Source organism: Acinonyx jubatus, chromosome C1 (assembly GCF_027475565.1).
Source record: "Acinonyx jubatus isolate Ajub_Pintada_27869175 chromosome C1, VMU_Ajub_asm_v1.0, whole genome shotgun sequence".
NCBI classification, from domain to species: Eukaryota; Metazoa; Chordata; class Mammalia; order Carnivora; family Felidae; genus Acinonyx; species Acinonyx jubatus.
The window spans coordinates 146,316,925-146,337,278 of NC_069381.1; the positions used below are offsets into that span (position 1 = coordinate 146,316,925).

The 20,354-nt window shown below is 45.8% G+C and overlaps 1 protein-coding gene across 16 annotated transcripts in view; it reads left to right on the plus strand.

Moving 5' to 3' along the window:
- Nucleotides 1–20,354, plus strand: part of TANC1 (tetratricopeptide repeat, ankyrin repeat and coiled-coil containing 1) — a 238,009-nt gene that overhangs the window by 204,242 nt on the left and 13,413 nt on the right. For all 16 annotated transcript variants that reach the window (XM_027055689.2, XM_053215116.1, XM_027055692.2 and 13 more), the window contains 3 exons: nt 878–1,063; nt 4,284–4,362; nt 19,978–20,111. In XM_027055689.2, coding sequence (XP_026911490.1) covers nt 878–1,063; nt 4,284–4,362; nt 19,978–20,111 — 399 coding nt within the window. The remainder of the gene's footprint in view (nt 1–877; nt 1,064–4,283; nt 4,363–19,977; nt 20,112–20,354) is intronic.

Here is a 20,354-nt window from a genome sequence, read left to right on the forward strand (position 1 = left end):
GTGCACATCTCCATGCCTTCATTTCTACATCTAAATGGTGGCTTAGCTTTCTGTGGAGGCTAGCAGGCCCCCTCCCATCACCGCTAAAAGCTCTGTAGGAGGAGGCTGGGTGTCATGCAGGTGTCTCCTGCAAAGCTTCTGGGTGAGGGTGCAGAGCATCACCAGAATTTGCAAGTGAGGTGAGGGTGGGCCCCGAGTTCCTCTTCCAGTCCAGTATTCCTGGGGTTAGACAGGGAATGACCCATTGTTGCTGCTTGGACCTTTAGAGGTAAGCAGCCCTTAGACACTAACTTTGTGGCCAGCTGGCCTTCCTGGCTTTGAGGCCCCACTTTACATGCTGACATGTCCTAGGTCACCTGACTGTGCATGGCCTCCTTCCCCAGTTAGAAGGCCTTCAGAGTCCCTTCCTGCCCTTTCTTGGTTCATAGCTAGATTTTCCAGATCCCTGCCTTTTGCTGGCTCCCCTATTTCAATGACTAAAGAACTGCTTTATTCTCCCCAAATCCTAGCTTGTCACAGCAGATTTAGAGTGTTCTACTCACCAGCAGCGTTGGGAAGCACAGAGCTTTGGCTGAGGCTTTGGTCTGTGTCCCCACACACGTTTCCCAGAGAACTTGGAGCTTTAAGTCCTTTGCTAAAGAGACAGGAATTGAGGGTGCCTTGTGTTTGCTGGATCTACAAAGGGTTCCCTTGGCCTTAGGTCCGATTCACTACAAGGAAGTAATTCAGATGGATATTTGGTGCACTAGAGAAAGTTGCATTGGAATGTGAACACCCCACCCCCACCCCCACCCCCACCAAGCATCTGCAGTGATACTGGGTTTGCGCACTTCATTTGGGATGTGATACTAAACCATAACCTTCTCTTGCCCTCCAGGTGGACCACTTGGATAAGAAAGGCCAGTGCGCACTGGTGCACAGCGCACTGAGGGGCCATGGTGACATTCTCCGGTACCTGCTGACCTGTGAGTGGTCGGCAGGCCCTCCCCAGCCAGGTGCACTGAGGAAGAGCCAAGCCCTGCAGCAGGCGCTGACAGCAGCCGCCAGCATGGGCCACAGCTCGGTGAGTTGGCGCTGAGAGGACACTCTTGGGAAATTGGAAGCCACAGCCCAATATGGGTTGGGTGCTTTGTCTTTAAAAAAATTTTTTTTATGTTTATTTATTTTTGAGAGAGAGAGCGCGCGCGCACACACACACGCTCGCGCACACGCACGAGCGGGGGAGGGGCAGAGAGAGTCGGAGCCACAGAATCTGAAGCAGGCTCCAAGCTCTGAGCTGTCAGCACAGACCCCAACACGGGTCTCGAACTCATGAACCACGAGATCATGACCTGAGCCGAAGTCCCACGTTTAACCTGCTGAGCCACCCAGGTGCCCCTCAGGTGCTTTTTTTAGTTATCTTAGTTGCTAGCCCATGATGCACTTTAGGAATGAAAGAAAAGGAGGATTTCAAGAAATGAAGTTGGTTTGACCACGTGTCTAGGTCTTCTGTTGACATCCCACCCTTTGCGTGAGAGAATTCGGTGTCCAGGGTCTTGGTGCGCATGTGGACTTCTGCAGTTGCGGGCGGGGGGAGGGCGGGCTCTCTCTTGGCAGTATCCCACTTTCTCCTCTGTTCCACGTTTACCCTCTAGCTCAGCTGTCTTGCACTTTTTTCTCTTTGATTCATTCTTTTGTCCTTGTGATCTTTTAAAAATAATCATGTGGAATACTAATGCTAAAATTGTTCTTGAGTATTTGAAGGATTTTTAAAAATAGGACTTCAAAGTTCTGGTAGCATGTAAGAATGCTTGTCATTCACAGTTCCTGTGCTGAAGGAAAGCTTCTTGCAGTAGCTAAATAGAGCACATATTTTTGGTAGATGTCAGTATTTCTCAGTTTGAGGATTTTTTTTTAAGTTTCTTTTTTTTAAAGTTTATTTATTTTGAGAGAGAGCGAACGAGGGAGGGGCACAGAGAGAGGGAGAGAAAGAATCCCAAGCAGTGCTGATAGCACAGAGCCCCACACCAGGTTCTGTCTCATGAACCCGGATCTTCTGATCGGAGCTGACATCAAGAGACAGAAGCTTAACCGACTGAGCCACCCAGGCGTCCCCTTAGTTTGAGGATTTAATTGTAATCTCCTGACCCATGTGTCTGAGGATTTAATAACATTTTTACCCGTTCTCTTCCACCTGTTTCTTACTCTGTATTATCTTCAAGCAATTAGAGTTGCCAGTATTTGGTAAGATTGGAACCCACAATGATTTATAGTGAATTTGGGTACAGAGCCAGCTGGCTGACTTTTTGGCATTTAAAACACAAGGGCAGACACGGACGGATACACACACACACGTGCATGTACACATACATACTGAAAGCTGGCTTAAATTTGGCATTTAAAACATTAAAAGTACACATATACAATATTTAAGCCAATACAATATACTGCAACAAGTTAATTACAGAAACATAAGAGAATGCAGCTGTCTTCTCTTAAGACAGGCATAAAAGAGATTTATAAAAATAGGAAACAATGCCAGCCAACCTCCCTATATGTTTTAGTTTTGGAAAAAATAGTAATTTCACTTAAAAAATACATATTTCATAACAGTATGTTAAATGTTACTGTGTAATAGGTTTATTGTTTCTTTAAAAAAGAACTATAAATGTGTTTTTTAAATACTCATATACAGAGAGCATGTTAAATACACAAATAAGCAAATGGAGATGTTTTTCCTTTTTTAAAGTGCTCCCTAAATCTGCATGGGAACGCAAAGTGTGAAAAATCATCACAGGGAGGACAGTGAATGCCACATTCACATGTGACCTTTTTCTCAACTCCTGTTAAACTCAACCTGTTTCAAAGCTGGCTGGGAGGAATGCTGTGCCAAAGCAGCCTCAGCAGGGCAAGTAACTGTCTCCTAGAAAAGGGCAGGGCTCATTCACCAGAAGCCTTGAAGGGTGTATGCATTTGCTAATGCTGTTATAACAAGTGACCACAAACTACAGTGGCTCAAACAACATTCATCTATTTTCTTACAGTTCTGGAGGCCAGAAGGCTAAAATTAACATGTCCAAAAGCCAGTGTTCCTTCTGGAAGCTCTATAGGAGAATGTTTCCTTGTTTTTTTAGAGCTTCTAGAAGCCTTGTATTCCTTAGCTCATGGCCCTTTCTCTATGTTCAGAGTGCGTCACCTTAAAATTTTTTTTTCACATTTATATATTTTCGAGAGAGACACACAGAGTGAGTGGAGGAGGGGCAGAGAGAGAGGGAGACACAGAATCCGAAGCAGGCTCCAGGCTCGGCTGTCAGTACAGAGTCCGGCGTGGGGCTCGAACCCACAAACTGTGAGATCATGACCTGAGCTGAAGTCAGACACTTAACCAGCTGAGCCACCTAGACGCCCCTCAAAGTGCGTCACTTTAACCTATGCTTCTGTCATTCCATCTCTTCCTCTGACCTTGATTCCTCTTGTCCCTCATTTGAAGACAGTTGTGATTATGTCAGGTGTATGAGATGAACACATGGGTAATTCAGGATAATCATCTCATTTCAAGATTCATAATCACACCTGCAGATTCCCTCTTGTCCTATAAGGTAACATTCACAGGTTTTGGGGATGACGATGTGATCATACTTGGGGCTATTATGCAGTTTACCCATAGGGTATGGATTGGGAGACTGGGAAATGGCTTCATTATGCATTCCTGTTGCTGCTGTTGCACAGGGTGGATGCTGGCTCCGGGCTCACATAGTGTTCTTTCCCCATGAGCCAGCACTCCTGCCTCCATACTTGTGATCTCAAGCTCCTTTTGATGGGGAAGAAGGGAAAAGAACTAGGGAAAAGAAGAATGATGCTGTCAGTAGAAAAATCTTCTGGACAATACTATTTATTTTATTTTATTGAAAAGGTATATATTGCTTTGTTTTGTATCTTTGTGAAAAAACGGATTCACCATCTTCCTGCGATTTATGCAGAAACTGCACTTTGTATGATCTCCCGTGTCCTTTGTTGATTAGGCTGGCATATTTGGGTCATGTTGGAATTCATTAGAATTCTGAGTACCTAGTAATCCTGAACAATGTTGCTGAAATTCACTGAGGTTTTTTTATTCTTCTCAAAGTGAAAATGTGAATAGCATATGAATTATGCTTGAAAACAGTTTTCATTATATTTTGTCTCCTTGTGTAGCATGAGATAATTATGGTTAAAAAACAACACACTTTCTCCTTTGATACATGGGATATAATAAGCACATATGGCTGTGAGAACTCATTAAATCACCTCGCCACTTCTGACAGGTGGTCCAGTGCTTGCTGGGACTGGAGAAGGAACATGAGGTAGACGTCAATGGCACCGACACGCTGTGGGGAGAAACAGGTAATTATGGTTCCACTGCTTGTAGTCTGGGCCAGCTTTCTTGATGTTTTAGCCCCCATTTTGGCCTAAGTTATCTTAAGAATTACTTGAGATACATGTTAGTCCTATTCTTATTTTATCACAAGGCATTTGAAGTTTAGAGCTTTTAAAACTTCCCAAATATGGTAAAACTTTTTTTGAAGCAAATCAGAATAGTTTTGAATTTGACTATTAGTTCTTGCACTTCTGATGAATCTCTGTTAGAAGTACCTAAATAAGGTGGTAGTTTCTGCTTTGTGGAATCTTCTGTATCTTCCCTGACGTGGTCTTCCTATGAACAATGCAGTATGAGCAGGACAGGAGCCTCACATTCAGATGAGTCAAAGTTGCTCAGCAAGGAAGGCTGCAGCCTGCCTTATAGAATGAGAGCAGGACTCCAGCCTTGTGGGGCCTCTCTCAACTCCTGAATACAAGCTGCCAGGTCCCTTTTCGCTGGCGTGGATATATGTATTTAACTGAAGTGTGGGAGGGGAGCCCCAGGTGAGTGCATCATAATGAAGATCTGAGTTGGTTATTTGTCAGATTAACACAGCTAACGCTGCTTTGAAATTTTCCATTTGACCGAATTGGTATTCAAAATATAAGACTTTAAGTTATGAGTTGTTGTTTAATAGATGTAACCAAGAGTGCTAAATGCATTTCTGGGCTGTGTCGTGTGTGTGTGTGTGTGTGTGTGTGTGTGTGTGCACGCCTAGTGTACAGGCATACCTCGGAGACATTGCAGGTTTGGCTCCAGACCACCACAATAAAGCAAATATCACAATAAAGCATGTCAAATGAGTTTTTTGGTTTCCCAGTCCATAAAATGTTATATTCACACTAGACTGTAGTCTACTAAGTGTGTAGTAGCATTATGTCGTAAAAAAAATGTACAGACCTTAATTTAAAAATATTTTTTGAGGGGTTCCTGGCTGGCTCCATCGGTTTAGCATCCAACTTCAGCTTAGGTCATGATCTCCTGGTTTGTGGGTTCGAGCCCCGTGTCAGGCTGTGTGCTGACAGCTCGCAGCCTGGAGCCTACTTCAGATTCTGTGTTTCCCTCTTTCTCTGCCCTTCCCCCACTCATACTCTGTTTCTTTCTCTCAAAAATCAACATTAAAAAAATTCTTTTAAATACTTTTTGCAAAAAAAAACCTGTCCTCTAAGGTTTTAGGGAGTCATAATCATTGATCCCAGGTCACCATAACAAATATAATCATGAAAAAGTTGAAATATTGCAAGAATTACCAAAACATGACACAGAGACACAAGCTAAGCAACTGCTATGAAAACAAACCTTTCTCACCTCAGGGTTGCCACAGACTTTCAATTTGTAAAAAACACAGTATATGAGAAGTACAATAAAATGAGTACAATAACACAAGGATGGCTGCATATGACTTCTGTTTCTGCCTGCATAGAATTATTTCCAGATGCTTCTCAATTGTTCCTAACAAGCCAAATGGTAGTCTGTCGAGTTTATCAGGTAACTCATACTTGGAAACACCTCAGAGTTCCCCAGCAGGAAGTACAGGCCTGCACTTCAGAGCCTCCTGGTGCCCTCTCTCTGAGGCTGCTGCCGTGTGTGTGGTTTATAAAGCTAGTTTGTGGTACGTCGGGAGGGGGTGGCCTGCGCCATGGTTCCAAGGAGAGGGCAGGACCCCAAATGGGGTTCAATTATGCTTGGGCTCAACGTGTATAGATTTAAATATTAATAAATTTATTTATATATATATATTTATATATTATATATATATATAATAATTTAAAATTAAATACTCTTGATTCCACAGAGTCTTTCCTCCACCCATTTAAATAGCACAGGTTGCTTTATAATTTGGCAAAAGAAAAGTGTCCATCCACTTCCATACTGTGTTGTGGGTAGCAGACCAGGTCAGTGCATGACCCTGCTTTGTGCTGAGCCAGAACATCTGAATCCCTGCCCTTCAATTGCCTGGTTAAATAACTTTGGATGAGTTACTTTGCCTCCTTGTCAAATGAGGTAAATATTACCCGCTTTCTAGGATTGGGGCAAAGACTAAATGAGATAAGGCAGTCTTGCCCAAATGAACGTACTCAGTGATAAGACACCCCCCCCCCCACCCCAAGCCTGACATGATTCACTTGCATCTAGAAATTCTGGTTCATTAGTTCTGGGATGAGACTGGGACTCTTTTTTCTTGTTTTCTCAAACAAGCGTTTGAGGTGACATGGCTTCAGGGCAAGAAGAGAACCTCTGTAGAACATTGTCTAAAGGGCCTGACTTGGGGATGGGACACGTGAGAAGTACCTATGATGGCGATGGGGTTGAGTGCTAATAGTAACCGTGGCACTCACTTAGAAGAAACGGAATCTGTGATCTTTAACGTTGACTTTTTTTTTTTTTCCTGAGAAGGGCTGCCTTTGAGGGTGCTGTGTGAGCATTGTTTTGTCTCTGATGACCAGTCCTGAATTTCAGTATTCTTCCCGCTCTGCTCTCCCCCGTGGGACTCTGAGGGGAGACCCCTAAGAGAAACTACAGCTCTCCCATCAGCCTTGATGAGAAGATGAGTAATGTTTCAGCCAGTGTCTTCCAAAGGCTGGTGCCCAGCGCTCAGATCACTCTGCAGCCTGAGAAGCAGCTCACACTCTTCCTCAGGCATTAGGGGAAATTTCATCAGCCAAAAGTTTGAGAGACTTTTTAAAACTAAATTTAAACCAAAGAAAAAGCTAAGCACTGTTTCTCAGGCTCAGGGGGACCCTGTGACTGTGTGTAGACTGTGTGTCAATAAAACCAGTCTTGCCTTTGCTCCATTTTTCTCCTTGGGATCTTTCTCCTGTGTTCCTTCAAAAATGACCATTAATGTCTCGTACCCCAGGTCCTCCCAATTCCAGGTCTGTGCTTGTTAAAAGAATACTTTGGAATCTCGCAGAGGATATTTTAGATGAGGGCACATCTGCACGTGTCCAGATTGGGTGGTCTGTGTTTGGGATTGGCCACGAAATGTCTACAGTACCTGAGCCCGAATGCCTTCTGGAACAGAAGGCCCTGGTAACGATAGCATGCGTGTGTGGGTCCGCTCCTGTTCCTTGTTCTTACCAAGCAGCAATCAGGCAGGTCCCCAGACTGTGTGGACTGCCCCACTATGTGCACTGTTTCTCTTTGCTGGGACCCTTGGAAGTAAAAGCAGTTATTTTGCTTCCTGGTTTTGTTTGGTCCTCATTCCTGGGTGTGGTTAGTGGTGCTCTGTGTCTAAAGCACCAAGCGTGAAGCTTGTCTGTCTCCAGCCACAGCCCGGGGGCAGGATCCTGTGAGTGAGCCTGTCAGGGGTGTGGGAAGATGACAGAAAAACTGGAAGCCTCGTATGAATAAAGTGGTTCAGTATTTCTCTTTGAACCCTTGTAGAAGCTTATACAGGTCTGTTGAGTATACATTTAGTTATGAACAGCTTGGCTTTAAAATACCAGCTGATGGGGTAACCAGGGAGGGTCTCCTTGGTCTGTTTTTGGCTCCCCTTCCCATTCTATTTCTGTGCACTGACACCCCCCTGTTTGCAGATGGCAGCTACCTGTCCTTCTCTCACAGCCAGTTCTAGAAGTGGGAGGGCTAAATCTGTGCACAAAATCCTTCCCCACTTTTCTGCCAGGAGAGACCCTTGTGCTCCCTGTGTATCTCCTTTATATTGCAAAAATGTCATTTTTATGCCTTTTGCTGATTAGAAGTTGCATGTCATCGGTGACAGGTGATGACAGCTGACAGCCAGAGAGGAGGGAACACAGGGAACAACAGACCCATAGAGACCCCTGGTCACTCAGGCCAGTCCCTGTGGGGTTGGTGGGAGTAGGGACAGTCCTATGCCTTCTGTACCCTGAGCATCTCCCTGCTGATGACCTACAGTCCTCAAATGTCGTCACAGAAGAGGATGGTTCCTATCTTAGCATTGTTATTATTTTTAATCTTTATTTTTGAGAGCGAGAGAGTGGGGGGGGGCAGAAAGAGGGAGACAGAGGATCCAAAGCTGTCTCCACACTAACAGCAGAGAGCCCGAGGTGGGGCTTGAACCCACAAACCCGTGAGGTCATGACCTGAGCCAAAGTCTGACACTTAACGGGACAAGACACCCAGGTGCCCATGGTTTCTATCTTGAGTTTTAAGAGACAAGAAAGTATAACAGATTTTAAAGATGCTCATCTAAAATAATAACAATATTTAATTTGGAGGTTTATTGTAGTAAACCGCAGTTTTTAGAAAACTTAAAAAGGATATCTCTACTGGTTTTAGAGAATAGAGAGCTTAACTTATGTAGGTCCCCCTTTCACCAGCATCTGGGGCCATTTGCTTTTCCTGTCTGGTTGCTATTTATAGGGTCCAGCCCTTGGAAAACCTGCTGTGTAGTCTGGTAGCTTCTTAGCACTTCCCCTCTGGTGGAAGAAGTGGTGGGACTTGTCAGAAAGCACCAAGCCACCGAGGAGGGGGCTGCTGACGCGTGCGGCCACCCACAGCTCTGCCCTCCAGGCTGCGGAGCCCCTTTGCTCCATGACATTCCCAGGCGTGGCCAGGCCATCTCAGGGCCCTGCTTCCAGGGCGGCCTGGAAGATGACAAGAACCCATCAGATGCTTGTGTTATCTCTGTTTCAGGCATTCCTCAGCCATGACAAGTAATCGCTCCCACGAAGTCCCGGCCTAAGTTACTGTTTCCATATCCATGTTTGTTGTGGATTAGCCCAAACTGAAATGATCAGAGATGCCTAACTGGTGACCTCATGCTGTTGCAAATTGTCAGAGGAACTGTGTTTCCAAGCTGCAGGCAACTCTCAAGTCTGTGAGCCTACTGTCTGTGTTTCTGGTTGGAATTTCTTATTCTTTATAGGGAGATAGAGGCTCTTCTATGTTGGCATTTGCCATTTTACGTGCAGATGTGCCTGTCTTGTAAGCAGGGCCTTCCCCACCCGTGACTGTTTTGGGTCACTTTACAGTTGACCATTTATGAATTTGGTTATTGATGTTGATTTGGTCAGAGGTGGGTTTTCCCAAATGGTAGGCTTTAGGAGAGCAGAAATTTTCCTGTCTCTTGTGCTTACCTGTGTGAACAGCAACTATTTAATCTAGTATTGTCTAACCGAACCTCCTGTGATGTTGGAAATGTACTCTGTGCCCCGAAACCTGGTAGCCACTAGATACTGGCCTTTTGGGTGCTTGTCACATGGGTGTTGGCTGAGTGAACAAGTGGGTTTAAAGAAAACAAAACCAGGGGTGCCTGAGCGGCTCAGTCCATTAAGCATCTAACTTTGGCTCAGGTCATGATGCTATGGTTTGTGGGTTCAAGCCCCGCATCAGGCTCTGTGCCAACAGCCAGAGCCTGGAGCCTACTTTGGATTCTCTGCTCCTCCCCCACTCACACTCTGTCTGTCTCTCTCTCTTTCTCTCTGTCTCTTTCTCAAAAAAAAAAAAGTTAAAAAAAATTTTAAAAAACATACAGTTTTCGGGCAAGTAACATTAACCTTGCAGAATAATTTGGGAGAAATTTTGTTGTTGGGGTGGGGAGGGGTAAGGAGCCTGGTGGCTCATAAGGCGCTAGCTAATCTTCTGGTTTCCTTGTGTCTGTCATAGCACAGACCGTGTCCTGCTGGATTCCAGGCTGGCTTAGAAACTCTTGTCTGAGTCACTGGTGCCGCAGGTGTGCTGAGGGTGCCGTAGTTGGGTGCTGGATTGCACCTTTGGGGACATAGCTGTTAACAACCAGACGTGGTGTGGGCATGGCTGATAGCACAGAGTGGCTGTGCCAGCCCATGCTTAATGTCCCCCTCCCTGCACTGCCAGCCTGACTGCTCACCCTGGATGTGCTGTGTGCTCATACTGTTGTTCCCTGGGAAGTCCTTCTTATTGCTTGCTGGCTGGTCTGTCAGCAGGCCTGGGGCCCTGGGCTTCATGCCCAGACAGGATGCTGTCATGCCCATGGGCTGACTGCTCCCAGGGCTCCCCTGCCCTAATTTCTGCAAGGGGGTGATGCTCTGTCAGGGGGAGTGAGAAGTCTGGCTGAAATACCTCCTCTAAAGTGTCTTTTATGTTGCTCATGCTATTGCAGTTGGCAAAATACTTTAGTTGGCTAGTTAGTACTTCCTAAAGAAGTTTAGTCATTGTAAATACCATGGTTTTTTAATGTCAAAGTTATTTAAAACCCCTTAGTTTCCTCTCTAAGAAGAGCAGAATCTACTTCACTGTAAATTGAGTAGATTATTCAGCTCCATGGCCCTCCCTTTTCCTAGCAGGTGGGGGCAGCTTAGTTCTGCATGTGTATTACTCAAACTTCACTATTTTCTTAATTCTGGACAGATTTCTGGGTAGGACCTCGCTGCCTCTGGACCTTGAATCTGAGGCCTGGCCCTGTCAGCTGGGGTGCAGCGTTTCCAGACCCATCTTGGGGGAGGGTGGTGCTCACACTAATTGCCTTACTGGACCGTGCAGCCGGGGTAATGAGTCGTATTGCATCTTTGATGTTGCCCTCTTGTCTCCATGGAACTGCTTTAATTTCCCACTCTGTGGTTCTGCCCACCCTCCCGGAGGTGGGGTGTCCTTCAGCTCTGAATTGCTGGTGGACCCAGGCCATGGACGGCTGAGCCTATCACACTCAAGGCTGCCACAGAATATGGTGCATGCACCCCAGGAAACAGGATGACTTATTGTTGGTTGAAAAATGACCCTTTGGTCAGATTTTACTTTGCTTTTTTAGAGAGAGGAGGGCTATCACATGGTAACAATTTAAAGCAAATTTAATACTTACTCCAGTAAGTATTGACTTTGGCATTCAGACTACATTCTGAGATGTATGGGCATCTCAGAGCAGATTTTCAGATGAGAGACTGGAAGAAAAAGCATTTGTCCATTGCTTTTTGGGGCATGTGGAGAACTTTTATGTTAAGGAATTTGCTAAACGTATCCTGCTGAGGAAAGCAAAGTGACTTATTATTGTATACCTAGGATATTCAATTTTTGGAGATTCTCTGTATCTCACCAGTGCTATTGTTGGAAAATCCTTGTCAAGGCATCCTTTCTTCTACTGGTGTTTAAGAAAGTATCTAAGATGAGTAGAAATCCAGGTTTTGCCAATCCAAACAAAAGTAGTTCTTGATTGTCTTTGACCTCAAAACATGACAGAGGGGTAATCCAGGACCCTAGAGGATGTGAGGGAGGGGATAACTCAGGATGAGGATGGTAATACAGGATCCTGGAGGATGTGGGAGAGGGGGTAGCTCAGGACCTGGAAGGGAAGGGGAAGGGGTGCAGAAGGGGTGGGGTAACCTAGGACCCTGTAAGGGGAAGAACAAAGTGGGGGAATGTAGGGAGGAGGGGCTAACCCAGGCTCTGCAAGGACGGAGATGGGCGTGAGGGTCACCCTCAAGTAGAGATGGATTCGGGGGTAAGAACTAAGGGGTTTGGGTTTGTCTGCACCCTGTCTTTTTACTGTTCTGGCAGACCCCTGGGGTTTGCACCGCCCATCCCCACCTCACTGCCCTGGCGTAGGTGTGCTATGGAGAGCCATTCCTCTCTGCTGACAAGACAGCAGAGATCAGCTGACTTGTGTGTGCCTGCCCTGCAGGACTGGTTGGCGTGGGGCGGGGGCAAGAAGTGGGGCAAGTTGAAAACCCACAGAGTGCATCTCGCTGCAAATGAACCGGTAACCTGGCCACTTACCTACTGGAACTCTGTTCATGGTGCTTTTGCTGTGCATAGAGTCCATCCTTCTTGTGAGTAATTCCCTACTGTTCCTTAAAAGACAACAGATGCCTTCGGCATTAAAAACTTGTACTCCTCTACATATAAGTAGCTTAGAGTACCTTTACCTACAAACACCGTTGCTTGTTATTTCAGTCACTCCTGGAAGAACTATGTGTGGTTCATCTGCACTTCCTCAGAAAAATCATAATTGTTTCTTTCAAATTCTTATTGAAGTGTTTGGATCCTTCCTTCCTTCCATCCTTCTGGGCTGAATGTGAACTTGCATAGAGTATATCTGTGGAAATGCCCTCTTTAACCCTGACCCCTTGCATGGAGTCCTGCACATAACTGTCCTCCTTCGGGCATGCTCAGCCCTTTAAGGAGAGAAGGAAGAACCACACATTACATATGCTTTAAATAACGTGGTGTGTAAGAGGGTCTATCAAAAATGTGAGCATTCTCATCACACTTTAGAAATGACAGCTGTGAAAAGCTGTGTTCTGATTTTTTTTAGGACAAAGTCTGTATGAAATGTGATTTATGTTGTCCGTGTTTTAGGAAATTGTTCCTAAATTGAATTTGTTATTTATAGTACATATTATTCCTCAAAGGATTTGCGGAGACTTATTTGAAATAATACATAAAAGAATAGGGAAAAAATAATGTCAGGAATAGGACACAAAGATTTGCACAGATATTCCTGCTCCTGTGTCCTAAATGTTCATTAGATTGAGCTGTTTTGGTCTTAGGATACCATGTGACCAGAGTTGGAAGGGAACATAATCATTGTAGATTATTCTTATTGTCTGTGGGAGAAGGCTTAACAGTTCTTCAGGAGAAGAAAAGTGTTTTCTGGTACTCTTATCTAAAACAACATTCATAGTCTGTTTGATTAGTTGGACACATATATATTTTTTAAGAGAGTGTGCGTGCACGAGTGTGTGGTGTGGTGGGAGGGGCAAGGAGGGGTGGAGAGAGAGGGAAAGAGTATCTATCCCAAGCAGGCTCCATGCACAGAACAGAGCCCAGTGCAGGGTTTGATCCCACAACGCTGGAATCATGAGCTGAGCCCAAATCAAGAGTCAGACACTTAACCAACTGGGCCACCCTGGTGCCCCTAGTTGGATATTTTTCAGGGGAACATCCCAGAGGCAACAACATAGGAGTTAGGATCTCCGACTTCAAATCCTACCTCTGCCTCCCACTAACTGTGTGACCTTAGGCAAGTTGATTAACTTCTCTGGGCCTTATTTTCCTCATCTATAAAACCAGGATGAGCAATACTTACCTCATAAAAGTTAGTTGTATATTAAATGAATTTGTGAACTTAAAGGGCCATGAAGTGTCAGTGTAGGAAGCATTTTATAGGTATCATGATACAATATTAAAATATGTTAGGATTTTTCTGTTTTGATTGAGAGCATGAATCCAGGTTCATTCATTCAGCTGTTTGGATTTAATTCCTGACTGATATTGATTGGCTGTGGGTTCGGGGAAAATCATGTAACTCTTGTGACTCGGTTCCTTCACCTCAATAAAATGGACAGTCACTGAATTCAAAGGATTCTTATCAAGATTAAATAAAAATTCACCCATAGTATTTTAGCCAGAGCTTGGCAGTTGTTAAGTGTTCAACAGATGCAGTATGCTGCTAGGGTTGTGATAAATTAGTATTAATTATTGAATGTTACATAGTTCTACTATACATTTGGTCTGGATAGAGTATTGAAATGGATGTTGAAGTGATAGAACCTTAGTTTGCAGTTACTTTACAGAAACGAAGGACAACAATGACTTTCGGTTACATGTGACGTCCTGTTTAGTGGCAATTATAAATTTTATTTCTGTAATGAATTCCTTGGCAATTTGAGGTTCATGTTTAGTCTTTAATTAGTCTTTAATTATCACACAGAGATTGACAGCATGTTTTTACAGAACTTTTCACACGTCAGGAGTGTCCTGGTTCCTTAGATTTGGCCCCTGCCTTGTTTTAACCTCCATAGGTAGGTCATTGGGAGCTGGCGTGATATGATGGGGAGTCACCGTTTCATGTGATGCTTGGTTGTTGCCAGTTGCTTGGTAACATCCATCCTTTCCTCCATCCCCAAGGCCCTCCTGGGGGACTTCTGCCAAATGGAGAACACTAAGGCAGGGTCAGACCTAGGACGGTGTTCCCAGCCATTACTTGGGAGACTCTCTGAGCATCTGGGTGGTGCTGGCTTCCCGTTCATAAGGTCACGGAGCCCACCCAGCGGGGCTTTGTTCAGGGCTGGGAGTGCTAGAGACTTTTGAGGGGTTCATCCCTCAATGCAGTGATATTTTTTAGTAAGTAATAGAGTAAGAGTAAAGAGTAATCTCTAAGAGATCTCAGTAAGAGTAAAGAGTAATCACTCTTTATTGTATTTCATTTTACTCTTTACGTTGTTGAGAATTACATTAAGTAACTGCCTGGTCCCTGTGGAGATGAAGAATTTATAGCTGTAGGAAGTTGTTTTTCTGTCTAAGGGAAGCCTTCCCATCCCCTGAACAAAGGAAGCAAATGCCTAACAGAGCAAGGCTGTGGGGTTTGGCTTTTATAAATCTTAGCCCTACTCCTAGCAGGTGGATAAGGGGGTGTTGCCTGCCTTTTGTTTGGGGTTTAGTGCTACTTTCATTCATTCGGGCAGAGAACTTTGGGGCTAGCCTGTCAGAGGCCCTCAGGGTGGCCGCCCAGCCCAGCCCATACTCAGAAGAAAACAAAGCCAAACACAGCAGGGGTCAACTTCCTCCCTAACAACTTCTAAACCAGTCAGTTTTTGGAATTCAAGGGAGAGAGGCTGCCATTCCCAAAGAATTTTTTTTTTTTTTTTAAATCATAAAATTCCTGATTACATTTGACCTCTTAGATAAAATAGCTGAGAATTTTCCAGCATTTCATGCACACTATTTACTTTTGTTCTCCTCCTTGCAGTTGGGTGGGGTTTGTCCAGAGAGCCTCCAGCTGAGGTTCAAACATCACTGCCTGTGGCACATCTAATGGTTTCCATCTTGATTGCAACTAGATGACATTTATGAGAATCCTGCTGCTTATTAAAATGTTGGCACTTTGGTTTTTTTTTTTCCCCACTCACTTTTGTGACAGACAGGAAAAGTCAATATATTAGGAAATAAATTGCACCAGTAAACATAAATATATAAGCAAAGCAGAGCCACTCTGCCCATGTCCCTCTGGGCCAGCATGACTGCCCCTTTGCAGGTGCAGATGGTTGGGCTCACGTGTTCCACTCCGGCCTCGGAGGGTGGCATGGCAATGTGTAAGGAGTGTCTGAAAAGGCCGCTGTCTGGAAGTGGGAGCCGCCACTGTGTGCACTGACCTGTCACCCTTCTCTCAAGGTCTCTAAATTAGGGACAGATACATCTGAGGAGGGGAATAATGATCCATTGTTAAAACCCTCAAGCCAGCCATCCTGTGCCTGTGTATTTGAGTGACAGATCTGCCATAAAATGTTATAAACAGCCCTGTTTGTGGAATGACTGCGTTCCTGGCAAGTTGACAATTGAATGTTTGTAAATCAGACCTTTGCCCAGAGAACTTGAATATGTAAAAGATTCCTGGAAACGATCCATTTTACAAAGAACCAGATCTAACTGATGTTTTCAGGAAGCTCGTAATATTGAGTGTGAACTGGGTCTTCTTAACAGGAATGTCTGCTGTGACAAATCTCCTGTTCTGAAGACAGGACAGTATTGCTGAGGTACAATTATTCAGAATCTTCCAAAAACGATCTATGCTTTCATGGGAATTTAATTAGAAAAGTGCCATCTTGTTAAGGAATTTACAAGTAAAAGAAATTGTGTCCAATTTGAGTCATAAAAAGTGCCATGTGTTCACTCACATTGATTTTAGAGTCTCCATTTCGTGCCAGGTCTTTTCGCACTTTCGTCTCCGAATTTCTTTGGCCAGAAGACAGGCATTTCCGCACTGCCAGAGCCTCACCCGCTCCTCCTGTCTCCCCCCACCCCTCTTTTCTTCTGGCCACACAGAGTGCACTGACCCTCATTAGAGTCTGGTGGTCAGCTCAGAGGTCAGCCTTTTCAGCAGAATAGTTGGAATTCCTGAGCAGAGTCTTGCCTGATTTTGTTTGTTTCAGCATGTGGTTGACTGTTCTTCAGTCTTGCTTGTTTCTCAATCTGGTGTCCTTAAATCTGTGGCTGGTGGAACTTGAGGTGCCCTCTAGCCTCAGGGGTTTTGAGTGATGAGGCCAAAAGTACTCACAGGAGTAAAAAAGGGAAACACAGGTCCTATTGACCTACATCACTTGAAAAGGAGAGCACCTCATTAGGACTTGATGTGCACAGCGTGGGCGGTGTTAGGCCAGAGCAGACTGTGTGACACTCTTTCAGCCTGTGCATATAGGTGCTTTATCTCGAAAGGAAGTTAATCACCAAATGCACAGCAGGTCTGGCTGTAAAGGAAGAGAAGGGAATCCAGCTCTGTCGCCAGGCCTGGGGTGGCGCTCTCATCCGCTCATCAGCTGCTCCAACTTCTGGCTTCTCTGGCGCCTCCATAAAACACACGGCCCTATTTTTAGTGCTGGGCTGTCATTTCTGATGTGCTGCTGTTGCAAAAATTCAGTAGCAGCTGCACCAGACATCCGGATTTAAAGGCCCCATTTACAATACAGATGAAACTTGTTTACTAAATAGAAGATAATGGAATGTTAGTGAGGCCCTGCTGCTTCAGGACCTCATCAAACAGAAGTGCCTTGAGTTTGTTCCTTCCCAGGCTGTCCTGCATATCTGCTGGCCATGACCCTGCCTGCAGTGTGTGTGTGGATTTATTCATTCATTTGCTCCTTCGTTCATTCTTTCCTTGCAGTGGTCAGCTGTGACCAGAGGAGGGTAGAGGAGGAGATCCCTAATTGGAGGAGGCTTACAGAGGTCAGCAGGTCCAAGAGGTGTCTCACTGCCCAGAACTTCCATCTCTTGAACCGCTCATTGGTCGTGTTCCAGTCCATCCAGATAACACTCTTAAAAAGTGCCCCAAAGCTTGTGTTATTTAGGAATCATTAACGTTAACACCATGGCAGGAACGGACTATCTTGGGCATGCCTGGGACAGCTGGGGCCAGGGCCTGCTAGTTTAGACTCTATAGTATAGACAGGATCCCCTTGGGCACTGGTTTTCAGAAACTCTGGGTATGGGAACCCTCACCTCCACCCCAGGACATCAGTATATAAAACTGATACAAATACTGTTCTCTTTATGGTGTTTGTTTACAAATTCCTTATGAGTTTAGATGTATGGTCAGTGCTAGTGAGCCTCTTAGGATAACCCAGGTAAGAATGGCACCTGCAGTCGAGACCCTTGTCTCTGTCTTGAGAAAATCAGCAGTGCAGATGGCAGCTGCTAACTGTGGCCCTTCTTAGAGTTGTAAGAAATTCTTTGAATGGATGGATGATGACAGGAAAGCATTATTAAGATTGCCCAGTGACAAGCTGCTCTGGTGACACATTCTCTGCCTCAGGGGACTTAGGGCCAGAAGCAAAGTGAGAGCTCACTGCCTTTCCGGAAGGAGAGGGCTTGCTTTCTACATCATCTTCCACAGCCTGACCTTCACATCTTTAGGGCCCCGGCCTGGCACATTCGCTCACTTGTTCATGAGTCCTGCCATCTTCCTCACTTTCCTGGGGCACAGGTCCCTGGGATGGATGGGAAACTCAGGTGATCTGCTGAGCAGCTGTGGCACCTCTGTGTGAACAAAGTCTCTGGCCCCACTGCACTGTGTCTCGGGAACAGTCCGAGGAGACTTCTTTGTTTCTTGGAAGAACTGTTCTTCTCACAGGCAGATCAGGCCCAGGTGTCAGGTTCACATGCTTGTGCACATGTGGCTCCTGGGGTTGAACTGTGGTCAGGCTGACTGGAGGTGGAGTAGGTGTGGTTGTCTGTCCTGAGAGGGGTCTGAGGAGGACAGAAGGATGGAGATGTGCATGTAGAAAGCAGGGTTTGTAAGCACTTGGCTCCCCTAGGCCTGACTCCCTTAGGTGCCCAGGAGAATGGGACACAGACCCTGCGGTCTGCAGTGGAGCCAGGCTGCCCTCTAAAAGGAGGTGCCTGCGGCGGTGGGGTATGTGTGCTACGTATGACCAAGTCACCGTACATGTTCCTTTGTGTGTTGTTTCTTTGAACTGATGACAAGTTTGTGATACTGGTGCCTTGTGTTGCCTTCAGTGGTGTGGCGTTTGTCGTTCTTGCTGTACGGTGTTCCATTGTTGGGCTGCACCGTACTTCGATGCACCCCACTGTTGATGGCCATGTGAACTGCTTTCAGTTGTGGCTGTTGTCACTACATCTCTCAGTGCCCTAGAAGGGCATCTCCAGGCACGTGTCTACAAGTGGGGTTGCTGTGCGATGGGATGTGGATATCTTTACTCCAACCAGCAGTGTGTGTGAGCGTATCCATTTCTCAATTACTTGGATTGCTGATGAGGCTGGGTACTTTTCATAAGTTCGTTATCACTTGGACTTCACCTTTGGTGAAGGGCCTTGTACTGTGTTTCCCTGATTTTCATACTGAGAGGTCTTACTGATTTGTAGCAACACTGGATCTGTTCTGGAAGCCGGGCATGTGTAAGTGTGAGGCTGAGACAACGTTGTCTTAGGCAGGCAGCAGGAATAGAGCCACATTACCACACTCAATCTTCTCCTTCCTCATCTGCATTGTCAGTGCTCCCTCCTGAGGTGTCGTTCCTCCCCAGCGCCTTCCTGTCCTGTCCTCCACTGAAACTTGTCTTGTTGTCCTGGCTTGGGATCGTCCCTGGAATCTGTGACTATCCTTTCCTCTAGATGATCATTCATGTGACATAGCAGAGGACCCTCATCCAATTAAACCCCTCTTTTTACTACTCTTCATCAGGAATCATGGCCTGGGACAGGGGTGAGGAGGCATAGTTACTGAAGTGGGGGCATCATGAGAACCTTTCCAATGTATTCTCTTTCCCTCCATTCTATTTTTGTTTTATCCTTGGCTGACTTTCCTAGAACATCACTACTACCAGCGGCCACTTGCTGCTCAGTATCGCACTAGGCTATTTACCTGAGCACTCGAGGCCCCCAACAATCAGATTCCCTTTTCTTGCTTTCTTGACATTCTTAATCCAGCATCTTGACTGGTTATAGAGATTCTAAGCTCTGTATAGACAGGAATGAGTTGATATGCCCTTGACTGCCTCAGTAATTACTAGTTCTTGCTGATTGAAATTTATGACTTTAAGGTAAGAGGCTGGACTGGATAATACTACTGATTGTGTGTGTGTGTGTGTGTGTGTGTGTGTGTGTGTGTGTGTGTGTTGCACTATATTCTGATTATCTCTTGCTGTGGGTGGAGGGACAAAAAAAGCAAAACAAGACAATGAAATAAAAACATAGTGGCTCCTGAATCTACAGTGTGGACTGGGCTTGGTAGGGATGGTTCACCTCTGCTCACCTGCTTTACCTGGTGCAGCGAGACTCTGGGGATCCGTTATCAGGATGGTGCACACCCATGCTTGCCAGTTTGTTGCTGGCTGGCTGCTGGGAGCTCACCTGGGACTGTCAACCACACACAGGCCTGGGTGCTTCTCCCTGTGAGTGTCACCCCAGGGCCACTTGGGTTTCCTCCCACCATGGCAGCTGGTTCCAAGAATGAGTGTTCCGAGGAGAACTAGAAGTTCCCCATCTCAGGACCTGGCCCAGACACTGGCATGTCGTCATTTCTTCTGTGTTGCATTGGTCAGAACTGTCACAGAGCCCACCCAGATCCAGGGACGCAGGGAAGGGTGCAGAACCGCCTTCCTGGCAGTGGGAGGACTATCCAAGAATCTGTGGCCCCCTTCAGCTACCACACACTAACAGACTCCCTCTGCCCTGTGACCTTCCTTCAGCCCTGACTGCTGCTGCTGGAAGAGGGAAGCTGGAGGTGTGCGAGCTGCTGCTGGAGCACGGAGCTGCTGTGTCTCAGACTAACAGGAGAGGAGTCCCACCTTTGTTTTGTGCAGCACGCCAGGGGCATTGGCAGGTACCCGGTGGGCCCCCGAAGGCTTCAGAAACCATGGGTGGGATAGAGCTCACTAGCGCCCATCTCCCCAGGGGTCACATGCGGCTCCCCTGACCCTGTTTTTTTCACATTCTTGGCTGCTGCTTGTGCTGTCAGTTCTACTCGATAACCGCCAACATTTGACGGGCTAGCGCAGTCAGCCATTGTAGGCTGGTAACCTAACTGAGAGCAAGGCTGGTGACCAGGGAAGACCAGCGGCTGCCT